This window comes from Camarhynchus parvulus, chromosome 3 (genome assembly GCF_901933205.1).
Source record: "Camarhynchus parvulus chromosome 3, STF_HiC, whole genome shotgun sequence".
NCBI lineage: Eukaryota > Metazoa > Chordata > Aves > Passeriformes > Thraupidae > Camarhynchus > Camarhynchus parvulus.
This window is the reverse complement of record NC_044573.1, coordinates 45452215-45469953: the sequence shown is the minus strand read 5'-3', so window position 1 is coordinate 45469953 and position 17739 is coordinate 45452215. Positions and strand designations below refer to the sequence as shown.

General features: G+C 36.8%; 1 protein-coding gene across 3 annotated transcripts in view; it reads right to left on the bottom strand.

Annotated features, from left to right (window-relative positions):
* Positions 1–16518, bottom strand: part of FMN2 (formin 2) — a 154494-nt gene extending 137976 nt beyond the window's left edge. For all 3 annotated transcript variants that reach the window (XM_030946252.1, XM_030946254.1, XM_030946253.1), the window contains exon 1: positions 14532–16518. In XM_030946252.1, the coding sequence (XP_030802112.1) occupies positions 14532–16473 (1942 nt within the window). In that variant the 5' untranslated portion in view covers positions 16474–16518. The remainder of the gene's footprint in view (positions 1–14531) is intronic.
* Between the last annotated feature and the right edge of the window lie 1221 nt (positions 16519–17739).

Here is a 17739-nt window from a genome sequence, read left to right as displayed (position 1 = left end):
TAACTGTTCTGTGTAAAATTGTGTTGTATACAGCTCCAGAGTGGTGGAGTGCTCCTAACTAAAATGCAGTGTCACAGGCAGCAATTCAGAAAAGTGAAGCTTATAAAGAGCAAGAAGATACTTATTCCTCTTATTGGGCCAGATTTCATGACCAAAGTGTTTTCTTTTGTTATCCAACCAGAAAATGAAAGGAAAGCATATGTTATATAATATATAAGAGGAGAAAATCTTAGTGGTTTGAAATATGACAATGCTTTGTGGGTTTAGCCAGAAATAGACGATAAAAAATAGTTACATATGCAGGTTGCAGTAAAATCTACACAGTAAGAATATTAAGTTGCTTAAGCTCTAAAACGTCAGATGTAAAAAGATGCCAAAGTTTAGAGTTACATGATATGGATAAAGAGATGAAACAGATCTACTGAAAGAGAAAAAACAAATGGAGTAATAAAGTTAATTTCATGTTTGAGTATAAACTAGGTGGGAATACGGCTTGTACCTAAATAAGTTTCTATAGCCTGTTTTTTTCCGCCCACTCATTCAAAGCCAAAGGTATTTTAGAAACCCCAAAAACTAAAACTGTGTTAAGAAAGCATTTTAGTATAATTTAGCATAATAATAATATTGATAATTATAATTTTACTGGTTTTTACATGAAAGATTTCTGATTGAATATTGACTTTATTCAAAATGTAAAATTTCCCAGGCTTTCTGATCATACTAAAAAAGTTTTTCTTCTAAACACCTGGAAGCAATTTTAAAAGGATTCTGTAAGTCACATTTGGCTAGAAGTCTCTGTAAATTTTAATTTCATGAGGCAATACACTCTAAAATAAACAATGCATTAAAATGTTGGAAGTTGTTTCTAAGATTTTCTTCTCCACATCTAAAGATTTAATAATTATCTGATTATTAGTCCAAGTTTGCTAGACCTTTATTAGACAAAATACAATACATTCAAGGGAATAAAACAGGAGATAAGCTATGAGATAAACTTGTACAAGACATAAATTTTGTTATGTTTGACAGTTAGATTGCCTGTTTCTTGGCTACACCACCTAAAATGCAATGCCAACAAAACTGCTTATTCAACATATCCCTCTATCAGAGTTCAGCTGTTAATTCTTTAAAATAATTTATTAGCTCAAGGCATCTTTCTTGCTGACCACAGAGGATCACTTTGCTCACACTCAAAAAGAAAGAATTATACAAGAAAATGACACATTTCTGCATGCTATGTGATATATTGAAATGTTATCCATGACTACTAAATATCAGACTTGATAGATTTTCTTTCTTTTTACCGCCCTGGACATTTCAACATTTAAATAATCTTGTCATGTTTAGAGAGTCTTCTCCTGAATATTCAGAGCCAGAATAGCCCCTTCCTTTTGCTTTGACCTAATTAGCAGGAAAAATATCTGTAAATTACAAAACAGAATATATAGCTTTTCTCCCCTTAATTCACCCAGTCTTTTGCTAATTTTCATAGCATTTAACTGTGTTGCTCAAGTTCAAATACATTGTTCAGAAACTTAATTGCTATTCAATTGCAGTTTAATTTTCATAGTAATTTTTAACTATTTTCTAAAAACATTATTCAAACAACAGAAAATAAGTATATGTATATAAAAAAGTCATTAATGAATTTAATTTAGATTATGGTAAGAGAAATTATATCATTTTGCCCACCTGAGCATGAATTAGTCTTGGAATAAATAAGATAGTAAAAATTATTTAATTATATTAGCAACTATTTCTTAACCTAGAAGAATTAAAAATTTGATTTAAACTGATTTCAGGCTAAATTTCAGTCAACTAAAAGATTTTGTACGGCAATTTTACATTGTTAGTTTATAAATAAAAGGCAGCAGCAACAGCTGTTGGCCTCAGACACTTTAATCATTCATGAGGTAAATACATGAAGTAATACCTTCTGGAAGTGAAGATGTTTACAAATAATCTGGAATAATTAAATTATGAATAATTTAATAATTATTAGATGATTGGCTGATTTCTGCTATGAGTTTAAATGGAAGGGCAAAAAATTTCTCTTGACTGCCTTTACCTGCCATGAAAGCAGTAAAAATTTAACCCAAGGACTCTAAGATCTCTTTTTTTTTCCCTTAAGAGGTTAAATTACCACTATTCACATTTAAAACATTTCTTCCTAGAAATCCCAGGTCATGAAGTTATTGAACTCAATTCTTACCTTTCCCCTAATTATTTTGGCAAGGCGTGAGAAGCATACTAAATTTAGAATTAGACAAGAACTTCAGCTTCAGATCAAATAAGTATTCTGAGAACCCTGCCAAAAATCTTCATCAAATAAGATTACTATAAACTCAGAAGATATTTTTTTAGGAGCTTAGAATAACTTATTAAACCGCAGTGAGGGATAAACAGACTTTTGTTTTTCTTCTATTGCAAAGGATTACACAATTAATCAACTAAAAGAATGAGAACATGAGATTAAGTATCAGGTATTCTGGACTACTGTGTATATTTTGTTATAATTTTGCTACTGTGACTCAGCCAGAATCCTCTGGCTCAGCTTCCAAGTTCCTTGTTCTCCACCTCTAGATGACCTGCCTCTTTCTCCCATGCCCATGAAGATGAAGGACTATTGATCTTGTCTCCTCCACTATGACACAACAGGTCCTCATCCAATCCCTCTGATCAAGAATTGAGCACCACTCTTCATGAAAGCCATCTCTGTAGGATATGTAATCTATTCACTACTGAATGAAAATTCACATATTGCAGTATGGTTTCCATTCATACTGTCTCCCTGCATGAAAAATGTGGGTAGAAGGGTGTTCAGTATTGTCCACAGAGAAATACAAGCAAATCCTGACTTAATGAATTCACCTTATATATCTTTGATATGCTCAGAACACAAGCCTTTCAAAGAGCTACAAGGTGAGCAACAAAATCCTTAAGAAGCAGCAATACCATAAAAGTGTTGTTAGCTTTGAATTTGCCTAATTTTCAAGGGGAGGAAGAGACATGAATGGAAGTGAAAAACAGGAAGAAAACTGGAGTAGTTGTACTCACAGTCATACTGAAAATGTACACACTGAGGCACTGTGCTGCAGCAGAGCTTGCAATAATGCCTCCCTGAGGATCTTGCTGTTATAGCCTCACATTTATCTTTAAAGTTGTTCTTCTATCCTCCTTATGCTGGATTTGCAAAAGCCCGGGAACACGGCTGGCAGTGAGCACCAGTTGAGACTAATCATCAAAATGAGTTATACTCCAAAAGCTCCCCCTTCTGCCAGTCTGAGTGACTGTCTCTCCAAAAAGCCAGAGCACTACACCATACTTTCACCATCAACACAGCAGTTGCATCAGTACATTTTAACCTACACGCCTACTGCAGACAGACTTTCTATTTTTATTCTTCCTAATGCAGAGTGAATGGCTTTAGTACAGCGCCAGTTCTGAACACCCTATTCGGTCACCTCAAGAGCTAGCTATGTACATATTACTCACATCTTTAAAAGCTGAAATCTGCTTGCTTCCTTTCCCCATTTACTCCTCTTTTGTCCATTTTAGTAAGATCAGAAATGCTCACACAGCAAAGCGATTTTATAAGCTTTGAAGCCAAATGTGCCATAGGCTTTGCTCTATTTTTGGGAAACAGTACAGGAAATAAAGGAAAAGGGAGAAGAAATAGACAAAACGGTGAATTTCCATTTACAATATTTTCTTTTAGTCTTGCAAAATGTGAAAAGACAATTGTAGTCTTCTTACAGTTTCTGATTTAGAAAGGATTTCAGTTATGAAAATAGTTTTATAAATAAAGAACAGCAACAAACAAAAAACTCCAAACTAAAAAAACAGAGAGAAAATAGGAGGGGAAAAAAAGGAGTTGCATTCAAAAGTTAGGAAACGCTGTACTTCAGCTATCTGCTATTCCATATTAGTCAAAATCATTCCTTCATTCCAACTCTTTTTCTATCTCTTTTTCTACTTATGCTGCCAGCAAGGTGGTAGCTAACTCAGGCTCCTGAACAGTGCAGCACCAAACATGCCCCAGAATGCCAGAAGAGGATGAACACGTCTGAGAGACAAAAATACTGCAAAGATGTTAATATTTTTAGCTGAGATAGCAGTTGCAACTACATGTCATTTCTGAAATAATTTTCAGTACATATTCACCCGTTAATTGTATTCACTCAAACTATACAGCAAAAGCTTAATGAATAATTTTTCAGGGCAAATCAGTTACACTCCATTATCACCTTTTTGCAGTTCAGGGTACTTTACCAGGTCTCAAATATTTCAAGAATAATAATATTTAACATATAAAATTATTACCTCAATGACAAAACACTATTACAATTCTTGAATGTTTTTATTTCAGTTCACAATCTTTTCAAATTTCCAGTTTTTCAGCTAACCTATACCACTCAGCCTAAATATAATGTGTGACACATGGCTGCTGAGAAAGAAGAGGTTTTCCAAGATGCACATGGAACCTGGGAATGTGCAGAATGAAAACAGAAACTGGTATTCTTGCCAACTTTTCTTCAGATGATAAGTCCAAGTACTGCATAAGTGCATATTAAATGTACATTTGCAGTATAAAAGAAGCAATTTAATTTTGTCTGTTGTTTGCCTGAAGACTGACCTGGGAGATTATACCCAAAATTCCAGGATTAGAAACTTCATTTATTGTTCTTTTTCACTGCAGAGTTTCTAATCCTCTTCTGATTTAGATTGGTAAACTGTTCTAGATGACTCATCCTGTGAGGTTGCTTTAGGTGTTTTGTTTTCTGTTTGGGTTTTTTTAAATTTTTTTAAGGAATTGAATTTTTATTGACAGATACTTTTCTAAAATCATGTGACGTATTTCTGACAGCCTGGTTACATAAAACATGGAAAACCTAGTAAGCAGCAGGCCTCCATACAATATTGTTTCATAACAAAAGGAAAAAAGAAAGCCTTCTGCTTTGAATAAACACAAAATAAAATACATTTTAAGTCTATAATTTCTAGGCAACATAAACTTTAAATATAACGAAATTGGTCAAGGTCTAGGGTAAGGACGCACATTGCTATAATACTGTCAAATATATATCCTTTTGTTCTTATTTTCCGTGTAATAGGTGATCTCTGCTTTCACTGATTGTATAAAAGCCTATGTTTCTAAGGGGGAAAAACTCCACAGATGATATATATTTATATCTTTATAAATTTCTACTGTATATTATCATATTGTACATAAAATATTATTCCTTCATATTTATATATTATGTTTTAGTATTTAGAACATTAATAAAGTTAAAGATATGTGGAAATGCCAAAGAAGATTGTCCTCCCTTCTCTGATGTTCCTCCTCCAGATCTCCTGGCTATGTTTACATGGATGATATGAACTAAACCCACACATCATCTTAAATTCAGAAGTCAAAGTAGAAAGCCTGTCTAAGCCTGACAATTAAGAAAAAAGACATATCAACATTATCTCCCTCATTCCCACAGTTTTCTATGGCTGTCTACACACAGTTTCAAAGTCAGAAAGATCTATTTATTAAATTACAGAGAATAATGTGTTGATTGGATAGATTCATAGACTATTCAAACAACTAGAATAAAACTATCAATTAGTTTTACATTTCTCAGTCCTCTACTTGATTGTCACAGCAAACACTATGCTTTACTTTTGCCAAGTTGTCTGAAATTCTTGGCATCTTAATCTCACTCCTTTTACAATGTCCTATCTCTCATAGTATCTTTGTTTAGTATTAAAAAATTTCCATGTAACTCTTCCCTAGCTCTAAGGATAAGACCAGAGTATATCAACCCCTGTGCAACTCAAGCAAGTATTTTTTTTCCTTTATTTTAGCCTTACATTTTTCACTAAAAATTTAAACAGATTCTGGATTGTGCAAGACAGCTTTACTAAGTATATAAACTGAGATTTCAACTCAGCTAAGAACGAGCAACATCTTACACAGAAAAAGAAAGAGCATCATATAATTCTAACGGCTTCAAGTGCTTGAGACATCCCAAAGAGGGCTAAGGAACAAGTGTGCATGCTCCCTTTTGGAAGCAAGGGCATGATCTGCCGCTAGAAGAGAATCCTGCCACTGCTCCCAGGTGCACGCAGGGCAAAAGTAGCACCCCAGCAAAATGGCCCTGAAATTCTTCCAGAAATGCCCTGATGGAAAAACCGGAGGTCTGACAAAGTTTGAAAAAAGAATTCTCCAAAATTAAAGGTGAAAAAGAGAGATCACTGAATTAAGGAAGTAAAAATTCACCCTAGAAAGGTTGTTACAGTTTTCAAAAAACCCCACATCATCTTCTTGATCTATAGTCCTCCTCGACTGAGCCAAGCAGCTGTATTTTAAAACAACCAGTTCATTTGTGCTGACTATGAGACATGACAACATCATCAATTTCAGCATATAACCCAGTGGTCTGTTATAAGATTACTTAGACAAACGCCATATTTCCACAAATCATGTTAGAAAGCATGTGAAAAACTAATTAATGCAAACCTTCATCCTGATGAATGAAATCCTAAGGTCAGTTCCTAATTTTGATATTTGTGCCATAATATAGAAAGACAGAAATAGAATGAAAATTTTACTTGGTAGTGAAAATATCAAGTCCTACAAGTGCTATCATCAGGACAAAGGTCAGGACATAGGTCTACTCTTAATTATGTAACAAACTTTCCACAGCCTGACTGAGCCCATCAATCACAACACTGCAGGGGGAGCAGGCCAAATGACACAGTTCCTCTGGTGGTAGTGAAGTAACATGACAGAGCCCCTTATCTAAAACCACCAGGACTTCTCTTCTTTGAATAAATGATTTGCAGTGTTACCATTACATATGGAAATGCAGATGAACGCCTTCTTACCACTCTTGTTTTGTCTAGAAAGCAGCTGTAAATAAAATGTTATCAGTGTAGTCTTATTGATCTTTGCTAAAACCATACTGCATTTTGTTGGTTTTCTTTACCCTTTTGCTATATACTCAGCAGTTAATTATATCTTATCATTTCTTCCTTCAAGACTTGTTCCAAAGACTTGCTTGCTGCTGCAGTCAAAAACAAGATAAAACTGGCTTGATTATTTGCAATAACAATATCTTTTTATAAAAAGCAGGTATCATAGCTTTGCCATCATCATCATTAATATTTGCCATCAAATATTAAAATATTTGTGATAGACTGTTACAGTGCTTTCAGCATTATTCCAGATTAGCAAGTCTGTGAAGCACTCTGTCTCCCTAACTTGAACATAAGCTCTCTGAAATTTTGCTTCCATGGTGACTAAGATTTTACACCTTTCCCCCACAGTGAATTTTTTTACATATGGCATATGTATAACAGGATAAGCTGAGACAGAATATGAAACAATTCTTTTATCCCTACCTTTTGCTATATATCATTTATGCATGTCTTTTAGTGACACATATAGGAAAAAGTAAGAACACCTTTTTCAGAACTTTTCATATAGTAACTTTCAGAAGCTGAAGATTTTAAAATTATTGTTAAATACCAGAAAATTCCTCAATTATGATATAGACATTTTGTACTCTGTGCCACTGTTTTCTAAAAATATCAACAACATGTCCCCCCACCCCATCATTAAATGACATGTCTCCCTCCACATGATTTCTCTTCAGGCTCTAATGCAGTACTATTGCAGCTTACGGAGGTACTTTATAAAGCTTCCCTAATTATACCAATTTATTATGAAGGAGAACCTATATGCATCTGTCTACCAAATATTTTAGGCACCATATGCATCTCTGGCAAATTTCATGTTGTGTTTTCCAGGTACTTAGCTTCCTCTCAGCAAGTATTTAATTCTGTCTCTTTACCCTTTTAGTTTCTGTGGTGATTTGTGATGTGAAGGCAGTAGTCTGTGCCAGGTTCTCACAGACCGCTGGAAAGCCACAATGCTTTCCGTCTAGCTCTTTTAAAGTAAGAAGCTCCTCTGATGTCTTTTTGGGCACCTATTACTAACAGCATCTTTTGTCAGTCTAACTTGCTAGAGACTATTCCTTACAACCCAATTTTGAAAAACTTTATTCCCAATGCTTTGGCATTTTATTCCACATATAGTACAATCTGGCCTATCTCTACCTTAGAAATAAATTCTCAAGCTCAAGCTTGAGTACTCAAGCAGCCAAAAGTCACAAGACACAACTGAACTCAACCAAACTGGCGGTCTTTAAAGTGGGAAACAAATAACACATTTCCTTGAACCTACTCATTAGTTCCCAGGCATGCCTAGCTTTCTTTCCCCTCCATGACCTGTGTTCCCAAGGCCTGCTAATCTCCAACTTTAATAACTGATTTTTAATATTTATCAAGATGTAAAAAAGCTTTTCTTTGTATCCATAAACAAAAAACAGTTAGATGAAGAAAGGGCAAAAGCAGAAAGTTAGAACTACATTTCACACAAACAATAAACTAGACATGCACACCTATGTATTTGTGCAGACATGTTCTTCTAGACTTCATTTGAAGGAAACCTAGAAGCACAAGTCCCTTGCTATAACTGGGGCTTTATGTTCTTTCACTGATGTAATCAAGTATTTCCCTTAACAATTTCTCTGCACAAATTATTTCTTGAATCTTTGCAAGACAAAATAGCACTTGGATACACAAACTCTTTTATAAAGGTAATTTTTTTTTCTTTATAAAAACTCCCTTTTCTTCCATGACTTTTATTTGAGAGACAGTTATTGTGATACTACAGCACAGATTTCTTTTTTACAGTGATTTTTTTTCCTTATCAGTGCAAGGAAGAAGAAAGGATAGGTGTTTCTTTTTCCCTGGTACATACTATCTCTGCATCTTCAAGGGACATCTGAGACACATCTTCTCAGCATCCAATGAACTCTAGAATGAAAGGTGCCTTCTGTAATTAGTTCCACAGTAAAGTTATCTGTGTTGTCTCCTGATTCAAATTCACACCACGTTCAGAGCTCTGGCATTGCTGATAACTTTTATATAGATCCTGAGACCAAAAAAAAATCATACTGACAAATAAGAATGCCTCAATAAATCTCATTTGCAACTAGGCTTTTCTGCCGCTACTTAGCTATATATGTCAAGATGTCAAAAAGATGAAATTGTCAATATTTATCTACTTCTTCTATATTTATGTGTTTACATTTAGCTTTATACATATTAGGCTTTACTTTTAAAACTTGCGATGTTTACACACACAATCTCATAACCACTGCTTCTTACTGTTGCAAAATTGCTAACTTACTTAATGGTTCTACTGCTGTGCAACTACAGATGAAAGAAGTCATGGTCAGTATTATCTGAGGATAAAACGAGGTTTAGCATAAGAAAACATAACTCACTTCCTGGTCAGAAAGCCTAGCTATTTCCATCAGTGTGGAGAAAAAATTCTGGACAGAAGCAGCATGGAAATAAAAGGAGGAACAGTCATTTTTTCACTCAGGGTAAAAAAGCCCACCTTGTTGTCCCTAATTTTCTTTACATTAACAGCAGTGTAGGAATGCAGGAAGCTGTTGTTGCTTACAGAAGATAGTAGCTCCTGAACCCATTTTGCTGCCTTTTCTAAAGCATTTAATGAAATGCAACTGGCCTTCTATTATCATATCAAGAGGCAGGAATGAAGTGACACAATGTAAAGTCTTAAAATCTGTCCATCGCCTTCCTGTCACAGCTTCTTTTTGCTTTTGCCCTGTTCCCTTTGTACCAGCTCACCCCATTCCCAAAAAAGATCAACTGCCTGCATAAAAGTAAGTTTCTGGAAACTTGCAGTCCAGCTAAGTGGTACAGAATGATGTTTTTAAATGCATCTAAAAATAACCAGAGCTGCAGTCACCCACACCTACACATACATGGTTCATCACCGCTACTCCTTATGTAAGCTGAAATTTTGGCAGAGGTAGTTCTTAAGGAATACACTTGGCCATATCCTGAGCTTGATTAAAACACTAAACAAACAAAATATCTTGGGCAATTAGTATTTCAGTAGTTTTTCATCACCAGTATTCACAATGAAACTTAATCCTTCATATACAGTCAGCTTAAAATATCCCTAGAGCTGCTTTTGAAATCCAAGGATTTTTTGCCTTAAAACAGCACAGGTGAAAAAAAGGGCCTGTTTCAAGAAATAGGTTTTTTGGGGTTTTTTTTCCTGCAAATAAGTACTACACACGGTTTTTGGTTTTTTTTTAAATAGACCAACAATGCCCCAAGCTATTAAAAAGACATGTATATTTAAAAAAAAATAAAGTACAATTATATCCAAGAAATATAATCAAACTAAACCTCCACATAATTATTCCCACTGGAATAATCCACTGCTCATTTCACAGAAATGAAGTCACTGAAGCACACAACATCCTTGAATGATCAGTTCCAGACAGGTGCTTTGTGTGATGGATATTCTAGTGGTACTGTGTCTCAGAATCAAGTAGAGATGCACACACTTCAGCTATAAATTGTCGCTTTTCCTTTTCCCCTTTGCACCCCAAAAAAGATCATCAGACAACCAAGACCTCACAGTCCTACTCCAGACATGTTGGGCTGCCAGTCAGACCTCAGAATGTGGTGCTGCTCAGAATGTGGTTGCCCAATAGATAGAGCCACTCAATCTCATGACCAAAACCTGCTATTCCCAATGAAGTTCTGGATAAAGATCAAAGTATTAATCATGAGATCCCATCAAAACAAGCCTGTGGCAGCACTGAATTCCGGTGGAATTACTCATGTTGCTCCAAATCCCATATTGCAGTGCTGGCTCAGTAACATTAAAGTAACTTATCAGCACTCAGCAGTCTTTCAACAACGTATTGCAGCTCATTTTCAAACCCATTTTAGTACAGTTGAAGTGCAGTGTTGGAGTCATCCCCTCACCCCAAGTTTTGCACGTACTAGGCAAAAAGAGGAGGATCTTTCCCTTCAGATGCTTGCTAGCAACACTCAGCGTAGCGTGTGATCACATACCACATGGAGGGCTGCTGCTGGGCAGCTCTCTTAGTAGGAGGAGGCTACACCCCATCTGATAAAAGAATCATCTGTATTACTGCTAACAAACATCAGCAGTGAAACAGCAAACCATAAGTAATCTTAAATAACAGCTGCATGATAAACAGTCTGCTCAGGATGCCAACAGATACAAATCCATATTTTGTGCAGCATCACATGAATCAGAGAGCTTTTTTTAAGCCTCAAAAAAGGCGTTTAAAAAGATCTACTTTGCATCTCAGAAACAAACTTTCATCCAACTTTTTCAAGTTTTCACATACTTATCTATACTAAACCTAGGTATATGCCTGCAGACACTGCACTGCAATTGCAAGTGGGACGACAGCATTAGCACAGTACAAAAGTGAAATAAAGTGGCAGAAATCAGCAAACATGAGTACACAAGCACAGCACTGGCTTCAGGTTTTGTTTGATGGTTACCAGGGTTTTTTGTTCGCCTCTTCTTTAAAGATAGAGCAGAAAAAAACATAAATCTCTGAAGAAAAAATTAAAGATAAATTATCTGTTTGAAAGAGTTTCATGCAGCAAGTGTGTTACAAGCAGCCAACAGTGATTAGGAAGGGCATGGGTTTGTCTGGGTCAAGTTTAATTACCATCTGGGGCAGCTGATGCGACTCATTCAATTTATGTAAAAGACCACCTTATTAGCTTCTCTGCAATCACTGCACCTCAAATTAATGCAAGAATGAAATCCTTTTTACTAAATCTGTCCATTGGCTCTTTCACTTCAGTTATGTTAATGTTTGGAAACATCAGTTTCATTTTCCCACCTAGATACTCACTTCACTTTAGTGCAAATTATTCACTGCCACATAACCAAGGTGAGAGAACCAGCTCTTGTTGAGCTCTTGCTCTCCTGGGACCACCATATAAAAACCATGGCTCCACTGTGCATTGGGTAATCTAAAACTTGTAATTACTGTCACTACAAATTCAAATACAGCTGTCCACATAAAATGTGAAATAGATCCAATGCCTGAATTACAGAATGCCCTTAAACTTGTCCATACCATTTTCCTAAAAAATGCATAGAATTCAAAATACTGTACTTTTCTTCATATATAAAGCAAAATTAAAATATGCAAAGTCTCTGCCATAACAAGTACTTGGCTTCCATCTACATTTGACATTAAAGCAGTCTTAAAGACTTCATATGGCTCCCTGTGAAAACCAAATGGAACAGAGCCAAACCACAACATGCTGCAAAAGTAGGCCAATCATCTGCATAGAACCTGCTGTCATTGAAATCGATGATAAAGTGCTCTGGAATATTTTACTTGATTCCAGTTGGAAATGCAGAGCAACACTGCAGTCACTGCACAGCAAAATGGGATTTCATGCTGTAGGCAAGAAGCTGTTTTGGATTAGATTGGCTTTGTTTTTGTTTTTTAGGCTAGAAATATCCCACTATAAATAATCTTATCTCTAAAAGCTTGATGCTCATTCCCAAATCAATGTATCTTATGCATGCAAGTAAAATACAACATTTTCACAAGTAGTATCAAATTGCAAGGAAATTATTTCTGCAATCATTGTTCTGTAGCATGGTTTCTTAAAAGAGGCTTTTCTGCTCTTACAGCAATAGCAGCTTATAGAAATAGTAATGTGAAGTTTAATTTCCCTTTTTTATGTACACTAGTTGTTATTTTAAAATTCTCAATGAATTTTAGCTTGTAAATACATTTTTTAAAACTATGAATGACCAAACACAGATGAGTCATTTCCAGTTCCCTCACTTTAAGCTTTTCTGCATGAACTGAAAGATATAATTGTCCTCTGCTCGTAAAGACAGCTGGTATGTACATGCAAATGAGGGTCACTGTAATTTCCATAAGAGATAGAACTACTGTTGCATTGGACACTGGTCCCTTCACAATAACAGTCTAAAGCATTGGTGGGAAAAAAACCCAAACCAAAACAAAAATCATTTTAAAGTAAATCAACACCTTCTGAGGAAATGTGAAAAAGTCTATTTCCCAGAAAACAGATATCTAAAAAGAAGTACCATGTTCTTGAAGTTTACCATATACAACTTATTTCCATCATAGCACCACCATAAATTCTAATTACAGATGTAGCAATTAAAAATTTTCTGAGTTTTTTATAAGCTGTCAACTGTTGATAGCAAAAAAAAAAAAAAGTGCTTTTTATATGCTATTAAAGTAGTGAACACCTCAAACTGGAAAAGTTCAGGTAGCATGTCCAAAATTAAGTCTAATAAACAGGTGAAAGGGATTTAAAACAAATAAATAAAAAGATTCAGCTCACTTCACAGTGAGCTACTCTCAGAGGGGCTGGCTTTTTCTGTGTTAAAAATTTTGAGTTCCAATTTTCTACACTGAAATTGGGGATGTTAGTTCAAGGCTACTAAAGAATGAAAGCATCGTGATTTGAATCTAGAAAATAATTTTAGTTATTTACTTCCTAAATCATACTTTTTTGTTTGCTTTTCATAAAACCACAAAAAACCCCCTCACCCCATTTTTTGCAAAGACCTTGTGCTCATGTATGGTTGCTGTGCTCATGCATCCAGAACTAACTTCATTAAAATAAAAATCTGATTTTTTCTAATAGCAGGTACTCTTAGAGTATGTTCTCTTAGTTCTACAGGTTCCTCAAGTGAAAAATATATGGAATATGCTGCTGAGTTTTCTCTGTATACATACCTCCTATGTGGCAGAAGTGTTCCTAATTAGGAATATATTACCTTTAGAAACTTCAGGTGAGGGAAAGAGAAAGGGGAAAAAACCCTCAGAGTGAAGGAAAATATAAGCATCTACTCACACTACTTCATTTGTGAACTTTCTATTCCCATGTCTTTGGGACAGGATGCAAACTGCCTAACAGGCAAGGTAAAGGTTTACTGAATGAGTCACCTTATGTAGCATGAGCAGCAGCTTGTCACAGCTACCAAATTGTACAGCCCCCAGTTTCCCTTCTCCTCCCCTGTTTTTGCTGCCTTTCAATACATTAACTTTTTTTCTTCTCCTCCTTCCCCCTTTTGAAGAGGAAATTGGTTCCTTTCTGAAGTGCTGTCCATCTGTGCTTAGCATGGCTTTTTCCTTTTTGTACTAAGCAAATCCTCATCATTGCCTGAATCTAACACCAGGTGCAGCTCTCACGTGTTTATAGTACACTAGAACAGCACCTAGCACAAGAAAACCTCAAACAGGATCCTGGTTACAGAAAGCTTTGCATTTTAAAGATCTATTTATGCAGAGAGCTGATATGCCTACAACAGTGCAGCTTTTTGCATTTTTCAACAAGAATAATTTAAGGCATTCAGCCTTTTCCTACAGGATGTAGACAAAGGAGACAAGTAGAAAGAAAAACTTCAAAGAGTTATGCACTTCCTTTACTGGCAGTACTGCCAGACTGATGAAATGTGACTGTGTTTGTAAGATCAGGCCTTGGACTGCAAGGCCAAGATACTGCATGCAATGAATTTAAGTACTTTAAAAATATTTTCAAAGCTGTTGTGGGAAAAGAAAACAAAACCAAAACGACTCTTAATACACATCACTCACCTGAAAAGACATTGGGAAATGTCTCTGTAGAAGCCTGGACCCCTGAGGACTTTCTTGAATGAGTCAAAGGCACTCTTTCCGTTTGAATTTTCTCTCTAAACCCCTTGTGCTCCAAATAGTCTGCAGAGCTCACCTTCTCTGTTATCTCGCTTTTGTGACTAGACACCTCTTCTGTCCAGTCTGCAGAGCGACTGAACAAACCTGCCAAACTAGCAGACCTCTTCTTCCTGACTGAGACTTTTTCCTTTTTGTGGAAGGACTCCTGCCTCCTTGTGAAAAGCGGGCTCTGGGATGGGGAGGGAGAAGGTGAATGGTTGGGAGAACTCAGTTGCCTAGTTGTGGTTTTGATGTAACAGGGATTAATCAGATAGGGCTTAAAACATCGGGAACCAAGCATAGGACTGTCCGCTGTTCCTTCAGAGGACCAACTGCCATTTTTCATTTCCTTGGATAAACCATTATGCAGCTCCTCTTGACTGGCTGACAGAGCGTGTTTCCCTTCCTGAGTCTCAGCAGCATGATCACGGCCTGCATCTGAAATACCACTCTCTGTTACCGAGCCCTGAAAATCAAGAGGCTGCACTTCAGCAATTTTAGCCTCAGCCTCTGCCACTGGAGATGGAAAAGGTTCTGTGGAGCTGTGTGTCTGAGCCCCATTTTCTACTGCAGTTCTATCCAAACCATCTTGTAGGTCGCTGGCTACAGCATCCACTCCAGCAACGGGCTGCTCCTCAGTCAGCAGCTGACGTTCCTGTGTTTCAAATAAGCTGTTACCAGGAGAGCCTGTGCCATTCACCACTTCCTTCAGTTCACGTTCAGCTGCACAGGAGACAGGAACGCTTTCCACAATTTCCGATGCCGCTGGAAAAGCCCCCTCAGTGTCTGGGCTCCTCTCTTTGTCAGTGGTAGTTACTGAAAAAAACCGTTCAAAATCTAAGGGGGTTGCTTGAGAATTAGCCATGTGTCGGCCCATTGTTTTGGTGACAGAGTCCTCAGTTCCAATGTTAATTGCCCCCTGCTGCTGCTGCTGCTGCAGTCTAATAGCTTGCTGGATATCAGAAAGCAAATCCTCTTGTTCTGCGGCTGAATGGAAACTGTATATATCCGTATCAGAGCCAGAGCTGGTCCTTTGTCCATCCTGTGTCTCTGCAGCAGCTGGAACAGTTTCATTTCTGATTTCAAAATGTTCAACATCTGTGTCTGAGAGACCCCCTTCATCTGCAGAGATGCTTATATCGGGAGTTTTGGTCACAATTGAATGAGTACTGTCCAGCTCCCCAGGCTGCAAGGCCTGGCTTTCCAAAACATCCTCCCGTGAACTGCTATTCCCATCTTTAGCCTTGGACAGATTTTTTCTAATCCTCAGATTTGAAAACACAGAGGGCCTGGAGTCCGACTTACCCTTCTTCTTCCCCGATTCGCTTCCCTTTGCATGCTTCCCCAGTCCCCTTCTGCCTCCCGATACCTTCTTTGTGCCGTCCGTATCCTTGGGCCCAGAGGCATCCTCTCCTCCTTCTTGCACATCACCTGCATTTTTCTTTAGCTTCCCATCTTGATTCCCCATGATTTTTTGCCGTACAACGCCTTTGGCAATCAAGCCATCCTTGCGGGTTTCATTCCTTTGGCCTGCTGGAGAGATCCCCTCTAGCGATCCAGGTTTGTTTGCAGGCGGCGGTGATGCAAGTGAGGCAAATGCTTGCTGTGCCTCTCTCCCATCTGCTGGAGCTGCCTTTTTGCATAATGTGCTGCTTGCACTGGGCTCCGCTGGGACATGCTCAGTACAGCACTGAGAGCTGCAGACAGCTCCTTCCAATGGCTGCTGCTCTTGGAGCTGCCTGCTCGCCGGGTTTCTGCTGCACTCTTGTTGCTTTAGGAAGGATTCTGTGAAAAGTGTTTCCTTTATAAAAGTCACTTCTTTTTCCACTGTTTTTATTGCCTGCATTGCAAGCTCAGCTTGTCACCAAATCATTTATGATTTCAGTACTTCAAGCTCCTGAAGGGAAAAAGGAGAAAAAAATAAGTTAAAGCAAGGTACTTTAATTACACTGCAACTGCTCAAACAAATAAACTAACAAACTTGGAAAGAGAAATATTATGATTATTTAATAGTTTATAAGGTGCTTAAGCATATGCTGCTTTGACAGATTACACAATACCTTGGATAACTTATATGCTTGCTTTCTAAAGGATACCAAAACAATATGGAATTTTAAAAGAGTCATTCTCCTTTTGAAGTGGCTAAAATAAAGATAATAAACAGAAAGTTCTTTCCACAGTTTTAAAGAGTTGCACTCAAAATTCAATGCATTGTAGTAATTATGCTATAAAAAGCCTCCCACAATTTGTATTCTGAGAAGGTAGATATACTGTTATTCCCAGGAGAAATCAGCTCATCAATATTAAAACATATCAGCATTGTTTTCCCTGATAAGAACATCTGGCATGAAACAAGATAAAACAAAAAAGAAAAATAGCAGTATTCAAATGCTACTAAGGAAAAAGATACAGTAAAGTACTCCTCTGTTTCACCCAACATATTTAATAATTGTTTTAGGTGGGAACACTTCCTAACTACTTCGGAAACTTGTTCAAAAGTTTTAATCAGTTGCTCCTTCTCCTTCATTTTTGCTTTAGATGTATAAGCTTCAATATTTCATAAATACATTTCCTGAACTTTTAGACAGATATTTCCTCCCACTTTCAAAATTTAGAATTAATATAACTGGAATAGAAATCAAAGGATTTGAGAATGCAAAATTGCCAAGTTGGATCACTTCAGCTGTCCAATACCTTGGTTCAACACCAAACAGGCAGTAATTAGATAGATTTTCTGTTTATAATTTACCATCTCTAAACTGCCCAGTCTATTAGACTCAGTTTCTGTGAAAGACTTTATGTATTCCTCATGGCTATGAAATTCCTCACTTGCAATTTCCCTTTCATCAGCTTAAACCAATAACTTCATTCCAGGGAAACACATTCTACTGGTTTATCTAACTCTTACTTTTAATGTAATTCCTACCAGAGATTTCACCTCTTTTCTCTGCCTTAATAGACATTAAAGAAGAAGGAGTGGCATTCACATTTTAAAACCAGCACAGTCATCCTCCCCTCACACCCCCCTGCCCCCACTTCCTCTAAGATATACAGCATTTTTTTTCCCTAAGATTTCTAAATACCTTTACAAATCTAGGCTCTCATTATATAA